General features: G+C 56.0%; 1 protein-coding gene across 1 annotated transcript in view; it reads left to right on the top strand.

Moving 5' to 3' along the window:
• LOC147647353 (uncharacterized) overlaps positions 1-17654 on the top strand; it is a 30305-nt gene extending 12651 nt beyond the window's left edge. The window contains exons 5-16 of the mRNA XM_086872128.1: positions 901-978; positions 2199-2249; positions 2388-2420; positions 2510-2560; positions 2656-2736; positions 2831-2945; positions 3084-5069; positions 5501-5583; positions 5663-8245; positions 9538-13219; positions 15667-15702; positions 16208-17654. Coding sequence (XP_086728254.1) covers positions 901-978; positions 2199-2249; positions 2388-2420; positions 2510-2560; positions 2656-2736; positions 2831-2945; positions 3084-5069; positions 5501-5583; positions 5663-8245; positions 9538-11203 — 6727 coding nt within the window. The 3' untranslated portion in view covers positions 11204-13219; positions 15667-15702; positions 16208-17654. The remainder of the gene's footprint in view (positions 1-900; positions 979-2198; positions 2250-2387; positions 2421-2509; positions 2561-2655; positions 2737-2830; positions 2946-3083; positions 5070-5500; positions 5584-5662; positions 8246-9537; positions 13220-15666; positions 15703-16207) is intronic.
• Positions 17655-18485: the final 831 nt, after the last annotated feature.

Genomic DNA, 18485 nt, shown 5'->3' on the forward strand with positions numbered 1-18485 from the left:
ATTTCCCCCAACTCCCCCAAATTTTCCCCCAAATCCCCAAAAATCCCCAAAAATCCCCGAATTTCCCCCAAACTCCCCAAAATTTTCCCAAAATCCCCAAATTCCCACCAAAATACCCAGATTTCCCCCAAACTCCCGCAAATTTCCCCAAACTTTCCCAAAATCCCCAAATTTCCCCCCAAATTCCCCAAAAATTCCCAATTTTCCCCCCAAAATCCCTCCAAAATCCCCCAAAATTCCCCAAAATTCCCAAATTTCCCCCTAAAATCCCCAAATTTCCCCCAAATTTCCTCCAAAATCCCCAAAAATTCCCCAAAAATCCCCAAAAGTTCCCAAATTTCCCCAAAAATCCCAATTTTCCCCAAATCCCCAAATTTCCCCCCAAACTCCCTCCAAAATCCCCAAAATTTCCCCAAAAATTCCCAAATTTCCCCCCAAAAATCCCCAAATTTCCCCCAAAATCCCCTAAAATCCCCAAAAATTCCCAAATTTCCCCCCAAACTCCCCCAACTTCCCCAAATTTTCCCCAAAATCCCAAAAAACCCCCAAATTTCCCCAAAAATCCCTCCAAAATCCCCAAAAATTCCCCAAAAACCCCCAAATTTTCCCCCAAACTCCCTCAAAAATCCCCAAAAATTCCCAAATTTCCCCGCAAACTCTCTCAAAAATCCCCAAAAATTCCCCAAAAATCCCCAAAAATCCCCAAATTTCCCCAAAAACCCCCAAATTTTCCCCCAAACTCCCTCAAAAATCCCCAAATTTCCCCCCAAAATCCCCAAAAATCCCCAAAAATCCCCAAAAATCCCCAAATTTTCCCAAAAAACCCCAAATTTTCCCCAAATCCCCCGATTTCCCCCCAAAATCTCCCGGAACGTTCCGGAACCGGCGCTTTTCCCGCAGCGCCGCCCCGGAGGAGTCGAGCTCGCGCTCGCCCTCCCCCAAGCAGAAGAAGAAGAAGAAGAAGAAGGATCGGGGCAGGTGGGTGGGGAAATTCTGGGGGAAAAATCGGGAGTTTTGGGAAAATTTGGGGATTTTTGGGGATTTTGGGGGATTTTGGGGGGGATTTGGGGAATTTTGGGGGAAATTTGGGGGAGTTTGGGGGAAAATTTGGGGATTTTTGGGAAATTTTCGGGATTTTTGGGGGAAATTTGGGGATTTTGGGGAAATTTGGGGATTTTTGGGGGGGATTTGGGGATTTTGGGGGAAATCTGAGAATTTTTGGGGATAAAATTTGAAGATTTTGGGGAGAAATTTGGGGATTTTGGGGGTGAACTTTGGGAGAAATTGGGAATTTTTGGGAGATTTTCAGGATTTTTGGGGGAAATTTGGGGATTTTTGGGGAAATCTGAGAAGTTTTGGGTGGAATTTAGGGATTTTTTGGGGAAAATTGGGTGGTTTTTGGGGGATTTTTGTGGGAATTTGGGGAGGAATTTTGGGAAAATTTTGGGTCAATTTTGGGGTATTTTGGACTGAATTTGGGGAGGAATTTTGGGTCGATTTTGGCCGATTTTGGGGGATTTTTTACTGAATTTTGGGAAAAATTTTGGGTCAATTTTGGGGAGTTTTTGAGTGAATTTGGGGAGGAATTTTGGGTCCATTTTGGGGGATTTTTGAGTGAATTTGGGGAGGAATTTTGGGTCAATTTGGGTCAATTTTGGGGGATTTTTGTGGGAATTTGGGAAGGAATTTTGGGTCAATTTTGGGGGATTTTGGACTGAATTTGGGGAGGAATTTTGGGTCGATTTTGGCCAATTTTGTGGGATTTTTTACTGAATTTTGGGAAAAATTTTGGGTCGATTTTGGGGAGTTTTTGAGTGAATTTGGGAAGGAATTTTGGGTCCATTTTGGGGGATTTTTGACTGAATTTGGGGAGGAATTTTGGGGGATTTTGGACTGAATTTGGGGAGGAATTTTGGGTTGATTTTGGCCAATTTTGGGGGATTTTTGTGGGAATTCGGGGGGGAATTTTGGGTCAATTTTGGTTTATTTTGGGGGATTTTTTACTGAATTTTGGGAAAAATTCTGGGTCAACTTTGGGGAGTTTTTGAGTGAATTTGGGGAGGAATTTTGGGTCGATTTTGGGGGATTTTTGTGGGAATTTTAGGAGGAATTTTGGGTCAATTTTGGGGAATTTTTGACTGAATTTGGGGAGGAATTTTGGGTCAATTTTGGCCGATTTTGGGGCTCTCCCCTCCCAGATCCGCCAGCCGCTCCGGGGAGAGGAAGAAGAGCAAGAAGAAGAAGCACAGGTGAGAGGGGGCGTGGCCAAACCCCAAAAAGGGGGCGTGTCCAAACCCCCAAAAGGGGGCGTGTCCAAACCCCCAAAAGGGGGCGTGTCCAAACCCCCCAAAAAGGGGGCGTGGCCTCACCAAACCCCTCCCCCACAGGTCGGAATCCGAGGCCAAGAAGCGAAAGCACCGGTAAGGAAAAGGGGGGGGAGGGGCAAAGACGGGTGTGGTCGCGGAGTGGGCGTGGCCTCTCTGCTGACGTCATCGCCCCTCCCCCGCAGCTCTCCCAGCCCCAAGGCCAAGCACAAGGCCAAGGAGAAGAAACGCAAGAGGTGAGGCCCCTCCCCCACCCCCTTTTAGCCCCTCCCCCCCTCCTGCTCTCGCCCATCCCCCACTCATCTCTTTCTGCCCCTCCCCCCCTCCGCAGATCCACCAGCCAATCGCAGAAGCCGGAGCGCTCTTCCTCCCCGGCCGGCTCCTCCTCCTCCTCCGGCTCCTCCCGCAGCAGGTGAGCCCCTCCCCCCCCCCACCACCCCTCCCCCACCCGCCTCAACCCCGCCCCTCCCCCCGCGCCCACGCACGCCCCTCCCCCACCCCCGCAGGTCCCGCAGCGCCACGGCCCCGACCCCGGCGCCGCCGCCGCGCCGCGAGGAAGAGGAGCCGGCGCCGCCGCCGCCTTCGGCCTCACCTGCCGCCGCCGCCCCTCCCCCGCCGCAGGTGAGCGCCGGGGGGGGCGGGGCCCGCGCGGGGGAGGGCGGGGCTTGGGCGGGGCGGGGGAGGGGATTGCGGAGTTTTGTCGATTTTCCCCGGTTTTTTTTGATGATTTTTTTTGGGGTTTTTTTTTCTTTTTGGCAGGAGCCGCAGCCGGAGCCGCCCGCGCCGTCACCCGGCGTCGCCGCGGAGCCGCCGCCCGTGAGCCCCTCCCCCGCCTCCCCCGCCCGAGCCCCGCCCTCCCCGCCGCGCCCCGCCCCTTCCCCCTCCCCTCCCCCGCCCCCTAAACGCTCGGCGGCCCCGCCCCCGCCCCCGCCGCCCCCGCCCCCGCCGTCTTCGTCCTCCTCCCTGCGCCGCTCGCGGTCGCGCTCGCGCTCCCGGTCGCGCTCCCGGCCCCGCCGCGCCCCCCGCGCCTCCCGGCACCGCTCCCGCTCCCGGCCCCGCTCCCGCCGCCGCTCCCGCTCCTCCCGCCGCCGCTCCCGCCGCCGCTCCCGCTCCCGCACCCCGCTCTGGACCCCCAACGCCGCCTCCCCGCCCCCGTGGCCCGCCGGCGTCGCCGCCATCACCCCCGTGGCCGGCGTCACCGCCGCCGCCGCCGCCGCCGCCGCGCCGCGCTCCCGCTCCCGCTCCCGCCCCCGCCGCCGCTCCCGCTCGCGGCGCCGCTCCCGCTCCCGCCGCTGGGGGCGCTCCCGCTCGCGATCCCGCTCCCGGCGCCGCTCGCGGTCGCCCCTCCGGCGTTCCCGGTCGCCCCTCCGGCGTTCGCGGTCGCCCATCCGGCGTTCGCGCTCCCGGCGCCGCTCGCGCTCGCCCATCCGGCGCTCTCGCTCGCGCCGCCGCTCGCGGTCGCCCCTGCGCCGCTCGCGGTCGCGCCGCCGTTCCCGCTCGCCCGCCCGGCGTTCCCGCTCCCGGCGCCGCTCCCGCTCGCCGTCGCCCTCCCCCGATCGCCGGCGCCGCCGGCGGGGGCGGAGCCGCTCGGAATCCTCCGGGAAATCCCGCGGCCGCGGCGAAAGGGGCGGGGCCAGGAGGAGCCGCTCGCTGTCGTCGCCCCTCCCCAAGAAGCGGGCGCGGTCGCGCTCGGCGACGCCGGCCCGGCGCGGGCGCAGCGACAGCCCCTCCCCCGCCCGGCCCTCCCCCAGCCCGCCCCCCGCCGCGTCGCGCCCCTCCCCCGCCCCCACCCCTCCCCCCGCCCGGCCCAAATGGGTCCCCCTGGCCGAGCTGAACCCGGCGCCGGCCGCCTCCAAGTGGGTCCCGATCGGGGGGGGGCAGCCGCACCCCCCGCAGCCCCTCCCCCCGCAGCCGGCGCCGCCCGGCACCGAAATCGCCAAATCCGGCGGGGAAGGGGCGGGGCCTGAGGAGAAAGCGGGGGAGGGGGCAAGCAAAGCCTCGCCGGGGGCGGGGACGGCGAGCGGCGACGTCAAAATGGCCGTGGGTGAAAACAAAATGGCCGCCGGCGACGTTAAGATGGCCGCCGGTGACGTTAAGATGGCCGCCGGCGAAAACAAGATGGCCGCCGGCGAAAGCAAGATGGCCGCCGCTGAAACCAAGATGGCCGCCGGTGAAAGCAAAATGGCTGCCAGTGAAACCAAGATGGCCGCCAGCGAAAGCAAGATGGCTGCCGCTGAAACCAAGATGGCCGCCGCTGAAACCAAGATGGCCGCCACCGAGAGCAAAATGGCCGCCGGCGAAACCAAGATGGCCGCCGGCGACGCCAAAATCCCCAACGGCGACGCCAAAGCCCCGCCCCACCCCCTCCCCAAAGCCGAGCTGACCCCTCCCAAGGCCACGCCCACCCCCGCCCCTCCCCCCGCCACCCCCAAATCCCCTCCCCCCGCCGCCGCCGCCGCCGCGCCGCGCCCGGCGCCGCGCCCCGCCCCGCGCCCGGCCGGCGCGCTGGGGACGCCGCCGCCGCCGCCGCCGGGGCTGCCGCGGGCGCTGTCGCGGGCGCCGGGCGGGACGCTGGGGACGCTGCTGCCGGCGGCGCGCCTCAGTTTACCTTCCTCGCCCGTGGCCGCCTCGGCGCTGCCGCCGGTGGCCGCCGCCCTGGTGGGAAAGGCGGGCGCGGCGCCGCGGGCCGGCGGCGCCAAGATGGCGGCCGGGCCCGGCAAGATGGCGGCAACGGCGGCGCCGAGGGTCGGTCACGGGGTCGTTTCCGGGGTCGCTCCGGGGGGGTCTAAGGTCGCTCCGGGGGTCACTTCCGGTCCTGGGGTCACTCCTGGGGTCACTTCCGGGGTCACTCCCAAAGTTTCTGGGGTCACTCCTGGGGTCACTTCCGGTCCTGGGGTCACTTCCGGGGTCACTTCCGGTGTTTCTGGGGTGACTTCCGGGGTCGGTCACGGGGTCACTCCTGGGGTCACTTCCGGGGTCAGTCACGGGGTCACTCCCGGGGTCACTCCCGGGGTCACTTCTGGGGTCACTCCCGGGGTCACTCCCGGGGTCACTCCCGGGGTCACTTCGGGTGTTTCCGTGGTCACTTCCGGTGGTCCCGGTGCCTCTCCCGGGGTCATTTCCGGTTCCGGGGTCGCTCCCGCGGTCGCTTCCGGTGGTTCCGGTGTCACTTCCAGTCCCGGTGTCACTTCCGGTGTCACTTCCGGTGGTTCCGGTGTCACTTCCGGTGTCACTTCCGGTGGTTCCGGTGTCACTTCCGGTGCCGTTTCCGGTTCCGTTCCCGCCCGGGCCGTCCCCTCCGGGGTCTCCCCGTTGGGCGCCGCCATCCTCCGGGCCAGCGCCGACGCCAACGCCAAAGCCACGGCCATGGCGGCGCTGGCCGGCGGCCACCGGCTGAGCGGAGTGACCGGTGTGACCAGTCTGACCAGTCTGAGCGGTCACACCACTGGTGTGGCCACCAACGCCGCGGCCAAGGCCACCAGTGTGACCAGTGTGACCAGTGTGACCAGTCTGGCTCCGGCCACCGCCACCAGTTTGACCAGTCCGAGTCAAACCAGTGCCACCAGTTTGACCAGTCCAGCTCCGGCCACCATGACCAGTCCGGCCACCGCCACCAGTTTGACCAGTCCGGCTCAAACCAGTTTGACCAGTTCAACTGTGGCCACCACGACCAGTTTGACCAGTCTAACTCCGGCCACCGCCACCAGTTTGACCAGTCCGACTCGTCCCAGTTTGACCAGTCCGGCTCCAGCCAGCGTGACCAGTTTGACCAGTCCGGCTCAAACCAGTTTGACCAGTTTGACCAGTGCTCAGAAGGTCACTGGTGTGATTGGAGTGACCAGTCCGGCTCCGGCCACCGCCACCAGTTTGACCAGTCCAACCAGTGTGACCAGTGTGACCAGTTTGACCAGTCCAGCTCCGGCCACCGTGACCAGTGTGACCAGTCCGGCTCGTCCCAGTTTGACCAGTCCGGCTCAAACCAGTTTGACCAGTCCAGCTCCAGCCAGCGTGACCAGTTTGACCAGTCCAACCAGTTTGACCAGTCCAACTCGTCCCAGTTTGACCAGTCCAGGTCCGACCAGCGTGACCAGTTTGACCAGTCCGGCTCAAACCAGTTTGACCAGTCCAACCAGTGTGACCAGTCCGGCTCAAACCAGTTTGACCAGTGTGACCAGTCCGGCTCATCCCAGTCCAGCTCTGGCCACTGTGACCAGTTTGACCAGTCCAACTCGTCCCAGTTTGACCAGTCCAACCAGTTTGACCAGTCCAACTCGTCCCAGTTTGACCAGTCCAACTCGTCCCAGTGTGACCAGTTTGACCAGTCCGGCTCAAACCAGTTTGACCAGTCCAACCAGTGTGACCAGTCCGGCTCGTCCCAGTGTGACCAGTCCGGCTCAAACCAGTGTCACCAGTATGGGCGTGGCCACAGCTCCCAGTGTCACCAATGTGGGCGTGGCCACGGCTCCCAGTGCTCCCAGTATCACCAGTACCATCAAACCGGCGGCTCCCAGTTTAACCAGTACGACCAGTACGGGCACGGCTGTGGCTCCCAGTGCTCCCAGTATGACCAGTGCCACTGTTCCAGTGGCTCCCAGTGCTCCCAGTAACACCAGTATGGGCGTGGCCACGGCTCTCAGTGTCACCAGTAACACCAGTACCATCAAAGCTGCGGCTCCCAGTGCTCCCAGTATGACCAGTATGACCAGTGCCACCGTTCCAGCGGCTCCCAGCGCTCCCAGTATGACCAGTATGAGCGTTCCAGCGACTCCCAGTGCTCCCAGTATCACCAGTATGAGCGTTCCAGCAGCTCCCAGCGCTCCCAGTATAACCAGTACTGTCAAAGCTGCGGCTCCCAGTGCTCCCAGTAACTCCAGTACAACCAGTTCGAGCGTTCCAGCGGCTCCCAGTTTAACCAGTAACACCAGTGCGACCGTTCCAGCGGCTCCCAGTGCTCCCAGTATAACCAGTACGAGCATTCCCGGAGCTCCCAGTGCTCCCAGTATCACCAGTTTGAGCGTTCCTGGAGCTCCCAGTGCTCCCAGTACGACCAGTACGAGCGTTCCGGCGGCTCCCAGTTTAACCAGTAACACCAGCGCCATCAGACCAGTGGCTCCCAGTGCTCCCAGTGCTCCCAGTATGACCAGTACGAGCGTTCCTGCGGCTCCCAGTGCTCCCAGTATCACCAGTACAACTGCTCCAGTGGCTCCCAGTATAACCAGTATCACCAGTACGGGCACGGCTGCGGCTCCCAGTGCTCCCAGTACGACCAGTACAACTGCTCCAGCGGCTCCCAGTGCTCCCAGTATAACCAGTGCCACCCTTCCAGCGGCTCCCAGTATAACCAGTATCACCACTAACACTATGGCTGCGGCTCCCAGTGCTCCCAGTATAACCAGTAACACCAGTTCGAGCGTTCCAGTGGCTCCCAGTGCTCCCAGTATGACCAGTTCGAGCGTTCCAGCGGCTCCCAGTGCTCCCAGTATAACCAGTAACACCAGTTCGAGCGTTCCAGCGGCTCCCAGTGCTCCCAGTAACACCAGTAACACCAGTTCGAGCGTTCCAGCGGCTCCCAGTGCTCCCAGTATGGCCAGCACCACCGTTCCAGCGGCTCCCAGTTTAACCAGTAACACCAGTACGGGCACGGCTGCGGCTCCCAGCGCTCCCAGTGCTCCCAGTATCACCAGTACGAGCGTTCCAGCGGCTCCCAGTGCTCCCAGTACCACCAGCGCCACCGTTCCAGCGGCTCCCAGCGCGGCCACGCCCACCGCTGACGTCACCGCCGACGTCACCAAGAGCTCCTCCTCCTCCTCGTCTTCCTCCTCCTCCTCCTCCTCCTCCTCCTCGTCCGACTCCGACTCCGACTCCGACTCCAGTTCCAGCTCTTCCGACTCCGCCCCGCCCTCGCCGGCCCCGCCCACCGGGTAAGGCCCCGCCCCCCGCGCGTTCCCGTTGGTCGGATTGCGCGGTTTCCCCGCCCCCTTTCCCCCCCGCCCTATCTGGCCACGCCCCTTTCCTGGCATCTGATTGGGTGGGGAAGCCACGCCCAGTGGTGAGGCCACGCCTACTGGTGATGAGGCCACACCCCCTCTCCCGTATTTGAGGTTAAGGGGAGGGGCCATGTGATTGATGTGGGTGTTGCTGAGGCCCCGCCCACCGGGTAAGGCTCCACCCCCTCATGCATTCCCATTGGTTAAATTGTGTGGTTTCCCCGCCCCCTTTTTTCCCCCGCCCTATCTGGCCACGCCCCTTTGCTCGCTCCTGATTGGGTAATTATGCCACGCCCATTTTCCCTTATTTGGGTTTAAAGGGAGGAGTCATGTGATTGACACAGGTGTTGATGAGGCCACGCCCCTTTTCTCCTTATTTGGGGTTAAAAGGCGAAGTCATGTGATTGACACAGGTGTTGATGAGGCCACGCCCCCTTTATTTGGGGTTAAGGGGAGGAGTCATGTGATTGACACGGGTGTAAAGGCCACGCCCACCCTTGTACGGTGTCCCCCAAGGGTCAGTTCAGGGATGTCCAGTGTCCCCAAGGGTCATTCCAGTGTCCCCAGTGGTCACTTTGGTGTCCCCAGTGGTCACTCCAGTGTCCCCAAGGGTCACTTCAGTGTCCCCAAAGCCACGCCCACCCCTGTACGGTGTCCCCCAAGGGTCACTTCAGTGTCCCCAAGGGTCACTCTGAGTATCCGGTGTCCCCAAGGGTCACTCCAGTGTCCCCAAGGGTCACTCTGTCCCTGTCCAGTGTCCCCAAGGGTCACTCCAGTGTCCTCAGTGGTCACTTTGGTGTCCCAAGTGGTCACTCCAGTGTCCCCAAGGGTCAGTTCAGTGTCCCCAAGGGTCACTCTGAGTGTCCGGTGTCCCCAGTGGTCACTCCAATGTCCCCAGTGGTCACTCCAGTGTCCCCAGTGGTCACTCCAGTGTCCCCAAGGGTCACTCCAATGTCCCCAGTGGTCACTCCAGTGTCCCCAGAGGTCACTCCAGTGTCCCCACTGGTCACTCCAATGTCCCCAGTGGTCACTCTGTCCCTGTCCAGTGTCCCCAGTGGTCACTTTGGTGTCCCCAGTGGTCACTCCAGTGTCCCCAGTGGTCACTTTGGTGTCCCCAGTGGTCACTCCAGTGTCCCCAGTGGTCACTCTGTCCCTGCCCCACCCCCCCAAAGCCCCGCCCCCCCAAAGCCCCGCCCCCTCCCCTCTGACCCCTCCTCTCCCCGCAGGTCCCCGAGCGCCATCGCGGCCCCGCCCGGCCAAGCTCCGCCCACCGAGGGCTCCACCGCGGCCCCGCCCGAAGGCTCCGCCCCTTCCGGCGCCGCCGCCGCCGCCGCCATCGCCGTCCCCCGGCGCAAACGGCGCCGCTCTTCCTCCTCCTCCTCCTCCTCCTCTTCCTCCTCCTCCTCCTCCTCCAGCTCCTCCTCCTCCTCCTCCAGCTCCTCCTCCTCCTCTTCCTCCTCCTCTTCCTCCTCCTCCTCCTCTTCCTCTTCCTCCTCCTCCTCCTCCTCTTCCTCCTCCGAGGCCGCGCCCGAAGCCGCGCCCGACCCCGCCCCTCCCCCTCCCTCCTCCTCCTCCTCCCCTCCCCCTCCCGCCGCCGCCGCCGCCCCGGCCACGCCCACCACGGCCACGCCCTCAGTCCCCGCCTCCCCCACGGCCACGCCCACTCCCACCACGGCCACGCCCACTTCCGCCACGCCCACGGCCGCCACCGCCGCCACGCCCCTGCTGTCGCTCAAACCCGGCGCGGTGGGCGGGGCTTCGGCGGGGCCCCGCCCCCCCGGCTCGCTGCTGGCGCTGACCCCCGGCGGGGGGCGTGGCTTGAGGCCGTCGCCACGCCCCCCCGGCTCTCTGCTCTCGTTGGCCGCCGCCGGGCGGGGAGGGGCGGGGCGTGGCGGGGGTCCCTTCCCCCTATTGGCCGCTCGCAGCCCGGGCTCCGCCTCCTTCCAGCGAGCGGCCGCGCCCTTTTTGGCCACGCCCACCCGCGGGGGGTGGAGCACCCGCTCCCCCTCCTCCCCTTTCCTCCGAGGGGGCGTGTCCGGAGGGGCGTGGCCTCGCCTGGGAGGGGGCGGGGCTTGCCTGCACCGTTTCCACGGCAACCTGGGGGCGGGGCTGGGCTGCTCGGGCCGCTTGGGGGGCGGGGCTTGCATGCACCGTTTCCACAGCAACGTGGGCGTGGCCTCCATGGCGGCGGCCAACCGGCTGAGCCCTTGCGGCCACCGCGGCTGCTGCTACCACGGCAGGGGCGGGGCCATGGGCGGGGCCACACCCCGAAGCCCCTCCCCTTTCGCCATGACGCCCAGCATGGCCGCCCGCATGGCCCAGTACTCCTCCCAGTACTCCCAGTACAGCTCCGCCTCCTCCCAGTACAGCCCCGCCTCCTCCTCCCAGTACTCCCAGTACAGCCCCGCCTCCTCCCAGTACAGCCCCGCCTCCTCCTCCCAGTATAGCTCCGCCTCCCAGCTCAGCGCCCAGTACCAATACCAGTACGCCCAGCTGGCCTCCCAGTACTCCCAGTACTCCCAGTACGGCGCCGCCGACGGCTCCCAGTACGGCACCGACGGCTCCCAGTACGCCCAGTACGCGGCCAGCGCCGCCCAGTACGCCGCGTCCGGCGCCGCCGCCGCCGCCGCCGCGTCGGGAGGGGGAGGAGCCACCGCCGACGGCTCCGCCCAGTACGCGGCGGCGGCGGCGGCGAGCGGGAACCAGTACGGGGCCGGCGGCGGGGGAGGGGCGGCGGTCACCACGGCGACCGGCGCGGCCGGCGGGGGAGGGGGGGGAGGGGCGGTGAGTTGGGCGGGGGAGGGTGGGGGAGGGGCGCAGGAAGGCGGTGGGGGATGGGCGGGGAGCGGGGGAGGGGTGAGTTGGGGGAATTGGGTGAGCCCCGCCCAGTGATGGGGGAGGGGGAAAAAAAAAGGGGGAGGAGCTTGTGGAGGAGGGGTTTTGGGATGGGGGAGGGGTTGGAAGGGTTGGCCCCTCCCCCTCTCCCCTCCCCCACCGCAGCGGTCACCGGAAAAATGGGAATTTTGGGGGGGTCCTGGTGGAGTTTGGGGGGTCCCGGCTCCGGATTTGGGGAGTTTGGAGGTGAAATTTGGGGTCCCGACCTCAAATTTTGGGAATTTGGGGAGCCCCGACCCCGGATTTTGAGGATTTGAGGGGTCCTGGTGGAATTTGGGGGGTCCCAGCCCCGGATTTTGGGAATTTGGGGGGTCCCGGCTCCGGATTTTGGGAATTTGGGGGTCTCAGCCTCAAATTTGGGAGTTTGGAGGTGAAATTTGGGGTCCCGACCTCAAATTTTGGGAATTTGGGGGGTCCCGGCCCCGGATTTTGGGAATTTTGGGGGGTCCCGGCTCCGGATTTTGGGAATTTGGGGGTCTCAGCCTCAAATTTGGGGAATTTGGAGGTGAAATTTGGGGTCCCAACCTCAAATTTTGGGAATTTGGGGAGTCCCGGCCCCGGATTTTGGGAATTTTGGGGGGTCCCGGCTCCGGATTTTGGGAATTTGGGGGTCTCAGCCTCAAATTTGGGGAATTTGGAGGTGAAATTTGGGGTCCCAACCTCAAATTTTGGGAATTTGGGGAGTCCTGGCCCCGGATTTTGAGGATTTGGAGGTGAAATTTGGGGGTTCCTGGTGAATTTGGGGGGTCCCGACCCCGGATTTTGAGGATTTGGAGGTGAAATTTGGGGGTTCCTGGTGGAATTTGGGGGGTCCCAGCCCCGGATTTTGGGAATTTGGGGGCGAAATTTGGGGTCCCAACCCCGGATTTTGAGGATTTGGGGGTGAAATTTGGGGGTTCCTGGTGAATTTGGGGGGTCCCGACCCCGGATTTTGAGGATTTGGAGGTGAAATTTGGGGGTTCCTGGTGGAATTTGGGGGGTCCCAGCCCCGGATTTTGGGAATTTGGGGGCGAAATTTGGGGTCCCAACCCCGGATTTTGAGGATTTGGGGGTGAAATTTGGGGTCCCGACCCCGGATTTTGGGAATTTGGGGGTCAGAGCCTCAAATTTGGGAGTTTGGAGGTGAAATTTGGGGGGTTCAGGTGGAATTTGGGGGGGTCCAGGTGGAATTTGGGGTTTCAACCTCGGATTTTGGGAATTTTGGGGGGTCCCAACCCCGGATTTTGGGAATTTGGGGGTCTCAGCCTCAAATTTGGGAGTTTGGAGGTGAAATTTGGGGGGTTCAGGTGGAATTTGGGGGGTCCTGGCCCCGGATTTTGAGGATTTGGGGGTGAAATTTGGGGTCCCAACCCCGGATTTTGGGAATTTGGGGGCGTCTGGTCTCAGATTTTGGGAATTTGGGGGTCCCAGACCTGGATTTTAGGAGTTTGGAGGTGAAATTTGGGGGGTCCTGGTGGAATTTGGGGGTTTCAACCTCGGATTTTGGGAATTTGGGGGGTCCTGCCTTGGAATTTGGGAGTTTGGAGGTAAAATTTGGGGGTCCCGGTGAATTTTGGGGGTCCCGGCCCCGGATTTTGAGAATTTGGAGGTGAAATTTGGGGGGGTCCCGGTCTCAGAGTTTGGGAATTTGGGAATTTGGAGGTGAAATTTGGGAATTTGGGGGGTCCCGGTGCAATTTGGGGGTTCCTGGCCTCGATTTTGGGGAGTTTGGAGGTGAAATTTGGGGATTCTCGGTGAATTTTGGGGGGTCCCCGCCCCGGATTTTGGGAATTTGGGGGGTCCTGAGCCCGGATTTTGGGAATTTGGGGAGTTTGGAGGTGAAATTTGGGGGTTCCCGGTGAAATTTGGGAATTTTGGGCGGTTCCCGGTGAATTTTGGGGGTTCCCGGCCCCGGATTTTGGGGGTTTTTAGCCCCAAAATGGGCGTGGCCGAGGCCGAAGCCACGCCCCCTTCGGTGGAATCGGTGGCGGCACTTCCGGGTTTGGCCCCTCCCCCTGCAGGCGATTGGCGGAGGTGAGAGCCGGAGGCGGGGCCAAGGGAAAGGGGGCGGGGCCAAAGGGGAGGGGGCGGAGCTTGGGGGGGAAATTCCCGATTTTTTGGGGTAAAAATTCCCAATTTTGGGGTAAAAATTCCCAATTTTTGGGGTAAAAATTCCCAATTTTCGGGCGGATTTTGGGGTAAAAATTCCCGGTTTTGGGGGAGGATTTTGGGGTGAAAATTCCCAATTTTTAGGGCGGATTTTTGGGTAAAAATTCGGAGTTTTGGGGTTGATTTTAGGGTGAAAATTCCCAGTTTTTGGGGTGAAAATTCCCAGGTTTTGGTTGGATTTTAGGGTAGAAATTCCCGATTTTTGGGGTGGATTTTAGGGTGAGAATTGCCAATTTTTGGAGTAAAAATTCCCAATTTTGGGGTTGAGTTTTAGGATGAAAATTCCCAATTTTTTGGTGAATTTTAGGGCAAAAATTCCCAATTTTTAGGTGGATTTTAGGGCAAAAATTTCCAAATTTTAGGTGAATTTTAGGGCAAAAATTCCCAATTTTTAGGTGGATTTTGGGGCAAAAATTCCCAGGTTTTGGGGTGAAAATTCCCAATTTTGGGGTCGATTTTTAGGATGAAAATTCCCAATTTTTGGGTGAATTTTAGGGTAGAAATTCCCAATTTTCAGGGTGAAAATTCCCAATTTTTGGGTGAATTTTGGGGTGAAAATTCCCAATTTTTGGGGTAGAAATTCCCAATTTTTGGGTGGATTTTAGGACAAAAATTCCCGTTTTTTAGATGGATTTTAGGGTGGAAATTCCCAGTTTTTTGGGTGGATTTTAGAGGTGAAAATTCCCAATTTAGGAACCAAAAATTCCCAATTTTCTGGGTGGATTTTAGAGGTGAAAATTCTCATTTTTGGGGTAAATTTTAGGTTTAAAATTCCCAAATTTTGGGGGTAAAAATTCCCATTTTAGGGTCAAATTTTGGGGGTAAAAATTCCTATTTTTAGGGTGAATTTCAGGATAAAAATTCCCATTTTTAGGGTTCAATTTTGGGTTAAAAATTCCCAATTTTTGGGCTAAAAATTCCCATTTTTGGGGTAAAATTTCAGGATAAAAATTCCCATTTTTAGGGTTCAATTTTGGGTTAAAAATTCCCATTTTTAGGGTTAAAATTCGCATTTTTGGGCTTAAAATTCCCATTTTTAGGGCGAATTTTAGGATAAAAATTCCCAATTTTTGGGGTTAAAAATTCCCATTTTTGGGGTAAATTTCAGGTTTAAAATTCCCAAATTTTGGGGTAAAAATTCTCATTTTTGGGGGTGGATTTTGGGGTGAAAATGCCCAGTTTAGGGTTCAATTTTGGGCTAAAAATTCCCATTTTTAGGGTTCAATTTTGGGTTAAAAATTCCCAATTTTTGGGGTTAAAAATTCCCATTTTTGGGGTAAATTTCAGGGTAAAAATTCCCATTTTTGGGGCTTAAAATTCCCATTTTTGGGGTGAATTTTGGTTTAAAAATTCCCAATTTTAGGGTTAAAATTCCCATTTTTAGGGTTCAATTTTGGGCTAAAAATTCCCATTTTTAGGGTGAATTTTAGGATAAAAATTCCCAATTTTTAGGGTTAAAATTCCCATTTTGGGGTAAATTTCAGGTTAAAAATTCCCATTTTAGGGTTCAAATTTGGGTTAAAAATTCCCAATTTTTGGGTTTAAAATTCCCATTTTTAGGGTTAATTTTAGGATAAAAATTCCCAATTTTTAGGGTTAAAAATTCCCGTTTTTGGTTAAATTTCAGGTTAAAAATTCCCATTTTTAGGGTTATAATTCCCATTTTAGGGTTTAAATTCCCATTTTTAGGGTTCAATTTTGGGTTAAAAATTCCAATTTTTGGGGTAAATTTCAGGATAAAAATTCCCATTTTTAGGGCTTAAAATTCCCATTTTTGGGGTGAATTTTGGGTTAAAAAATCCCAATTTTTGGGCTAAAAATTCCCATTCTTGGGGTAAATTTTAGGATAAAAACTCCCATTTTTAGGGTAAATTTCAGGATAAAAATTCCCAATTTTGGGGGTGGATTTTGGGGTGAAATACCGGATTTTTGGGGTGGGTTTTGGGGCTGAAAATTCCCGTTTTTAGGGTGAATTTCAGGGTTAAAATTCCCATTTTTGGGCTTAAAATTCCCATTTTTAGGGTGAATTTCAGGGTAAAAATTGCCATTTTAGGCTTCAATTTTGGGTTAAAAATTCCCAATTTTTGGGCTAAAAATTCCCATTTTTAAGGCGAATTTTAGGATAAAAATTCCCTATTTTTGGGCTAAAAATTTCCATTTTTAGGGCGAATTTCAGGGTAAAAATTCCCATTTTTAGGGTAAAATTTTGGGTTAAAAATTCCCATTTTTAGGGTAAATTTCAGGCTAAAAATTCCCAATTTTGGGGGTGGATTTTGGGGTGAAAAACCGGGATTTTGGGGTGGATTTTTCAGGTTGAAGCTTTGGGGTGACGCGGTGGCCGCAGCGGGGTGAGCATCCAGGCGGGGGGAGGGGAGGGCAAATTTTGGGTTCATTTCGGGCGGATTTGGGGTTCAGAGCCAAAAACGTCAAATTTCGGGGTAAAAAACGGAATTTTGGGGTAAAAACTGGAATTTTGGGGTAAAAAACCGGAATTTTGGGGTAAAAAACCGGAGTTTTGAGGGTGGAAATTTCAGGTTTGGGGGTGAAAAATGTGAATTTTGGGGGTGGGGGTTGATGGGGCGGGATTTGGGGTGAAAAATGTGAATTTTGGGGTTAAAAAATGTGAATTTTGGGGTTAAAAATGTGAATTTTGGGGTTAAAAATTCCCATTTTGGGGTTAAAAAATTCCCATTTTAGGGTTGGGTTTTGGGGTTAAAAATTTCTATTTTTGGGGTGGATTTTGGGGTAAAAATGCTCAATTTTGGGGTAAAAAATTCCCGTTTTTGGGTGGATTTTGGGGTAAAAAATTCCCATTTTGGGGGTGGATTTTGGAGTAAAAATTGCCGTTTTCAGAGTGGATTTTGGGGTAAAAAATCCCCATTTTTGGAGTGGATTTGGAGGTGAAAATTCCCATTTCAAGGGTGGATTTTGGGGTAAAAATTCCCATTTTTGGGGCGGATTTTTTGGGTGGATTTTGGGGTAAAAAAGTCCCAGTTTGGGGGTGGATTTTGGGGTAAAAATTCCCCATTTTTGGGGTAAATTTTAGGGTTAAAATTCCCATTTTTGGGGGTAAATTTGGGGCTAAAAAATCCCATTTTGGGGCGGATTTTTGGGTAAAAAAATCCCATTTTGGGGGTGGATTTGGGGGTAAAAAAATGCGAATTTTGGGGTGGATTTTGGGGTAAAAATTCCCATTTTTTGGGTGGACTTTGGAGTAAAAATTCCCAGTTTGGGGTTGGATTTTGGGGTAAAAATTCCCATTTTTTGGGTGGACTTTGGAGTAAAAATTCCCATTTTGGGGTTGGATTTTGGGGTAAAAATTCCCATTTTTGGGTTGGATTTTGGGGTAAAAATTCCCATTTTTGGGTTGGATTTTGGGGTAAAAATTCCCATTTTTGGGTTGGATTTTGGGGTAAAAATTCCCATTTCGGGGGCGGATTTTTGGGGTAAAATTCCCGTTTTCTGGGGGTGGATTTGGGGGTAAAAATCCCATTTTTGGGGCGGATTTTGGGGTAAAAAAAGGCGATTTTGGGGGTTGTTTTTAGGGTGAAAACGCTGAGTTTGCAGGTGGATTTTGGGATGAAAATGCCCCTCTGAGGGCGGATTTTGGGGTAAAAATGTCCTTTTTAGGGGATGAAAAACCCCCGAAACGGGGCTGGAATTTGGGGTTAAAAAAGTGGATTTTGGGGGTGGAGTTGGGGGTGAAAATTCTGAATTTTGGGGTGGATTTTGGGGTTAAAAAACTGGATTTTGGGGGTGGATTTTGGGGTTAAAAAAGCGGATTTTGGGGTGGATTTGGGGGTGAAAATTCACATTTTTAGGGGTGGATTTTGGGGTAAAAACCTGGAATTTGAGGGTGGATTTTGGGGTTAAAAAAGTGGATTTTGGGGTGAAAATTCCCATTTTTAGGGGTGGATTTTGGGGTGCAAATTCCCGATTTTAGGGGTGGATTTTGGGATGAAAATTCCCGATTTTGGGGTGGATTTTGGGGTTAAAAACCTGGAATTTGGGGGTAAAAAAACCTGGATTTTGGGGTAAAAATTCCCGATTTTGGGGTGGGTTTTAAGGGTAAAAAATCCCATTTTGAGGGGTGGATTTTGGGGTAAAAAACCCCAATTTTGGTGCCGGAATTTGGATCTAAAAACGCCCCAATCCCAGGGTTGGATTTTCCGGACTCGATTTTGGGTTAAAAATTTTCATTTTTGGGTTAAAAAATTCCGTTTTTGGGGTAAAAATAATTCTAGGGGTGGATTTTGGGGTAAAAAATTCCATTTTGGGTTAAAAAATTCCATTTTGGGGTGGATTTTGGGGTAAAAAATGCGATTTTGGGTTAAAAAATTACATTTTGGGTTAAAAAAATTCCCTTTTGGGTTAAAAAAATTCCCTTCTGGGGTGGATTTTGGGTTAAAAAATTCCATTTTGGGGTAAAAATAATTTTAGGGGTGGATTTTGGGGTAAAAAATGCGATTTTGGGGTAAAAAATGTGATTTTGGGTTAAAAAATTCCCTTCTGGGGTGGATTTTGGGGTAAAAAATGCGATTTTGGGTTAAAAACTTCCCTTTTGGTGTAAAAAAATTCCCTTTTGGGGTGGATTTTGGGGTAAAAAATGCGATTTTGGGTTAAAAATTCCATTTTGGGTTAAAAAATTCCCTTTTGGGTTAAAAAAATTCCCTTCTGGGGTGGATTTTGGGGTAAAAAATGCGATTTTGGGGTAAAAAATTCCATTTTGGGTTAAAAAGTTCCCTTTTGGGGTGGATTTTGGGGTAAAAAATGTGATTTTGGGGTTAAAAACTTCCCTTTTGGGGGGTGGGAATTTGGGTGAAAAAAACCCCTGATTTGGGGCCGGGGATTTTTTTTGGGGTTAAAACCCGGGGATTTTGGGGGTGGGGGGGGGGGAGGGGATTTTTGGGGTGAATTCCGGGGGATTTGGGGGGCGTTGACCTGTGCCCCATTGCAGGATCTGTGGGGCCCGTGGAGCCCACCCGGGGGGTGAGTCCTGAACCTGAGGGGGGGGAGGGGCAGGGGGGGAGGGGTGGGGGGAGGGGCGGAGTCACTCCCGGAATTTTCTGGAATTTTCTGGAATTTTTTTTGTGGGTGCAAAAACCCCTCCCCCACCCCCTTTTATTCCCCT

Source organism: Cyanistes caeruleus, chromosome 39 (assembly GCF_971803275.1).
Source record: "Cyanistes caeruleus chromosome 39, bCyaCae1.hap1.1, whole genome shotgun sequence".
Lineage (NCBI taxonomy): Eukaryota > Metazoa > Chordata > Aves > Passeriformes > Paridae > Cyanistes > Cyanistes caeruleus.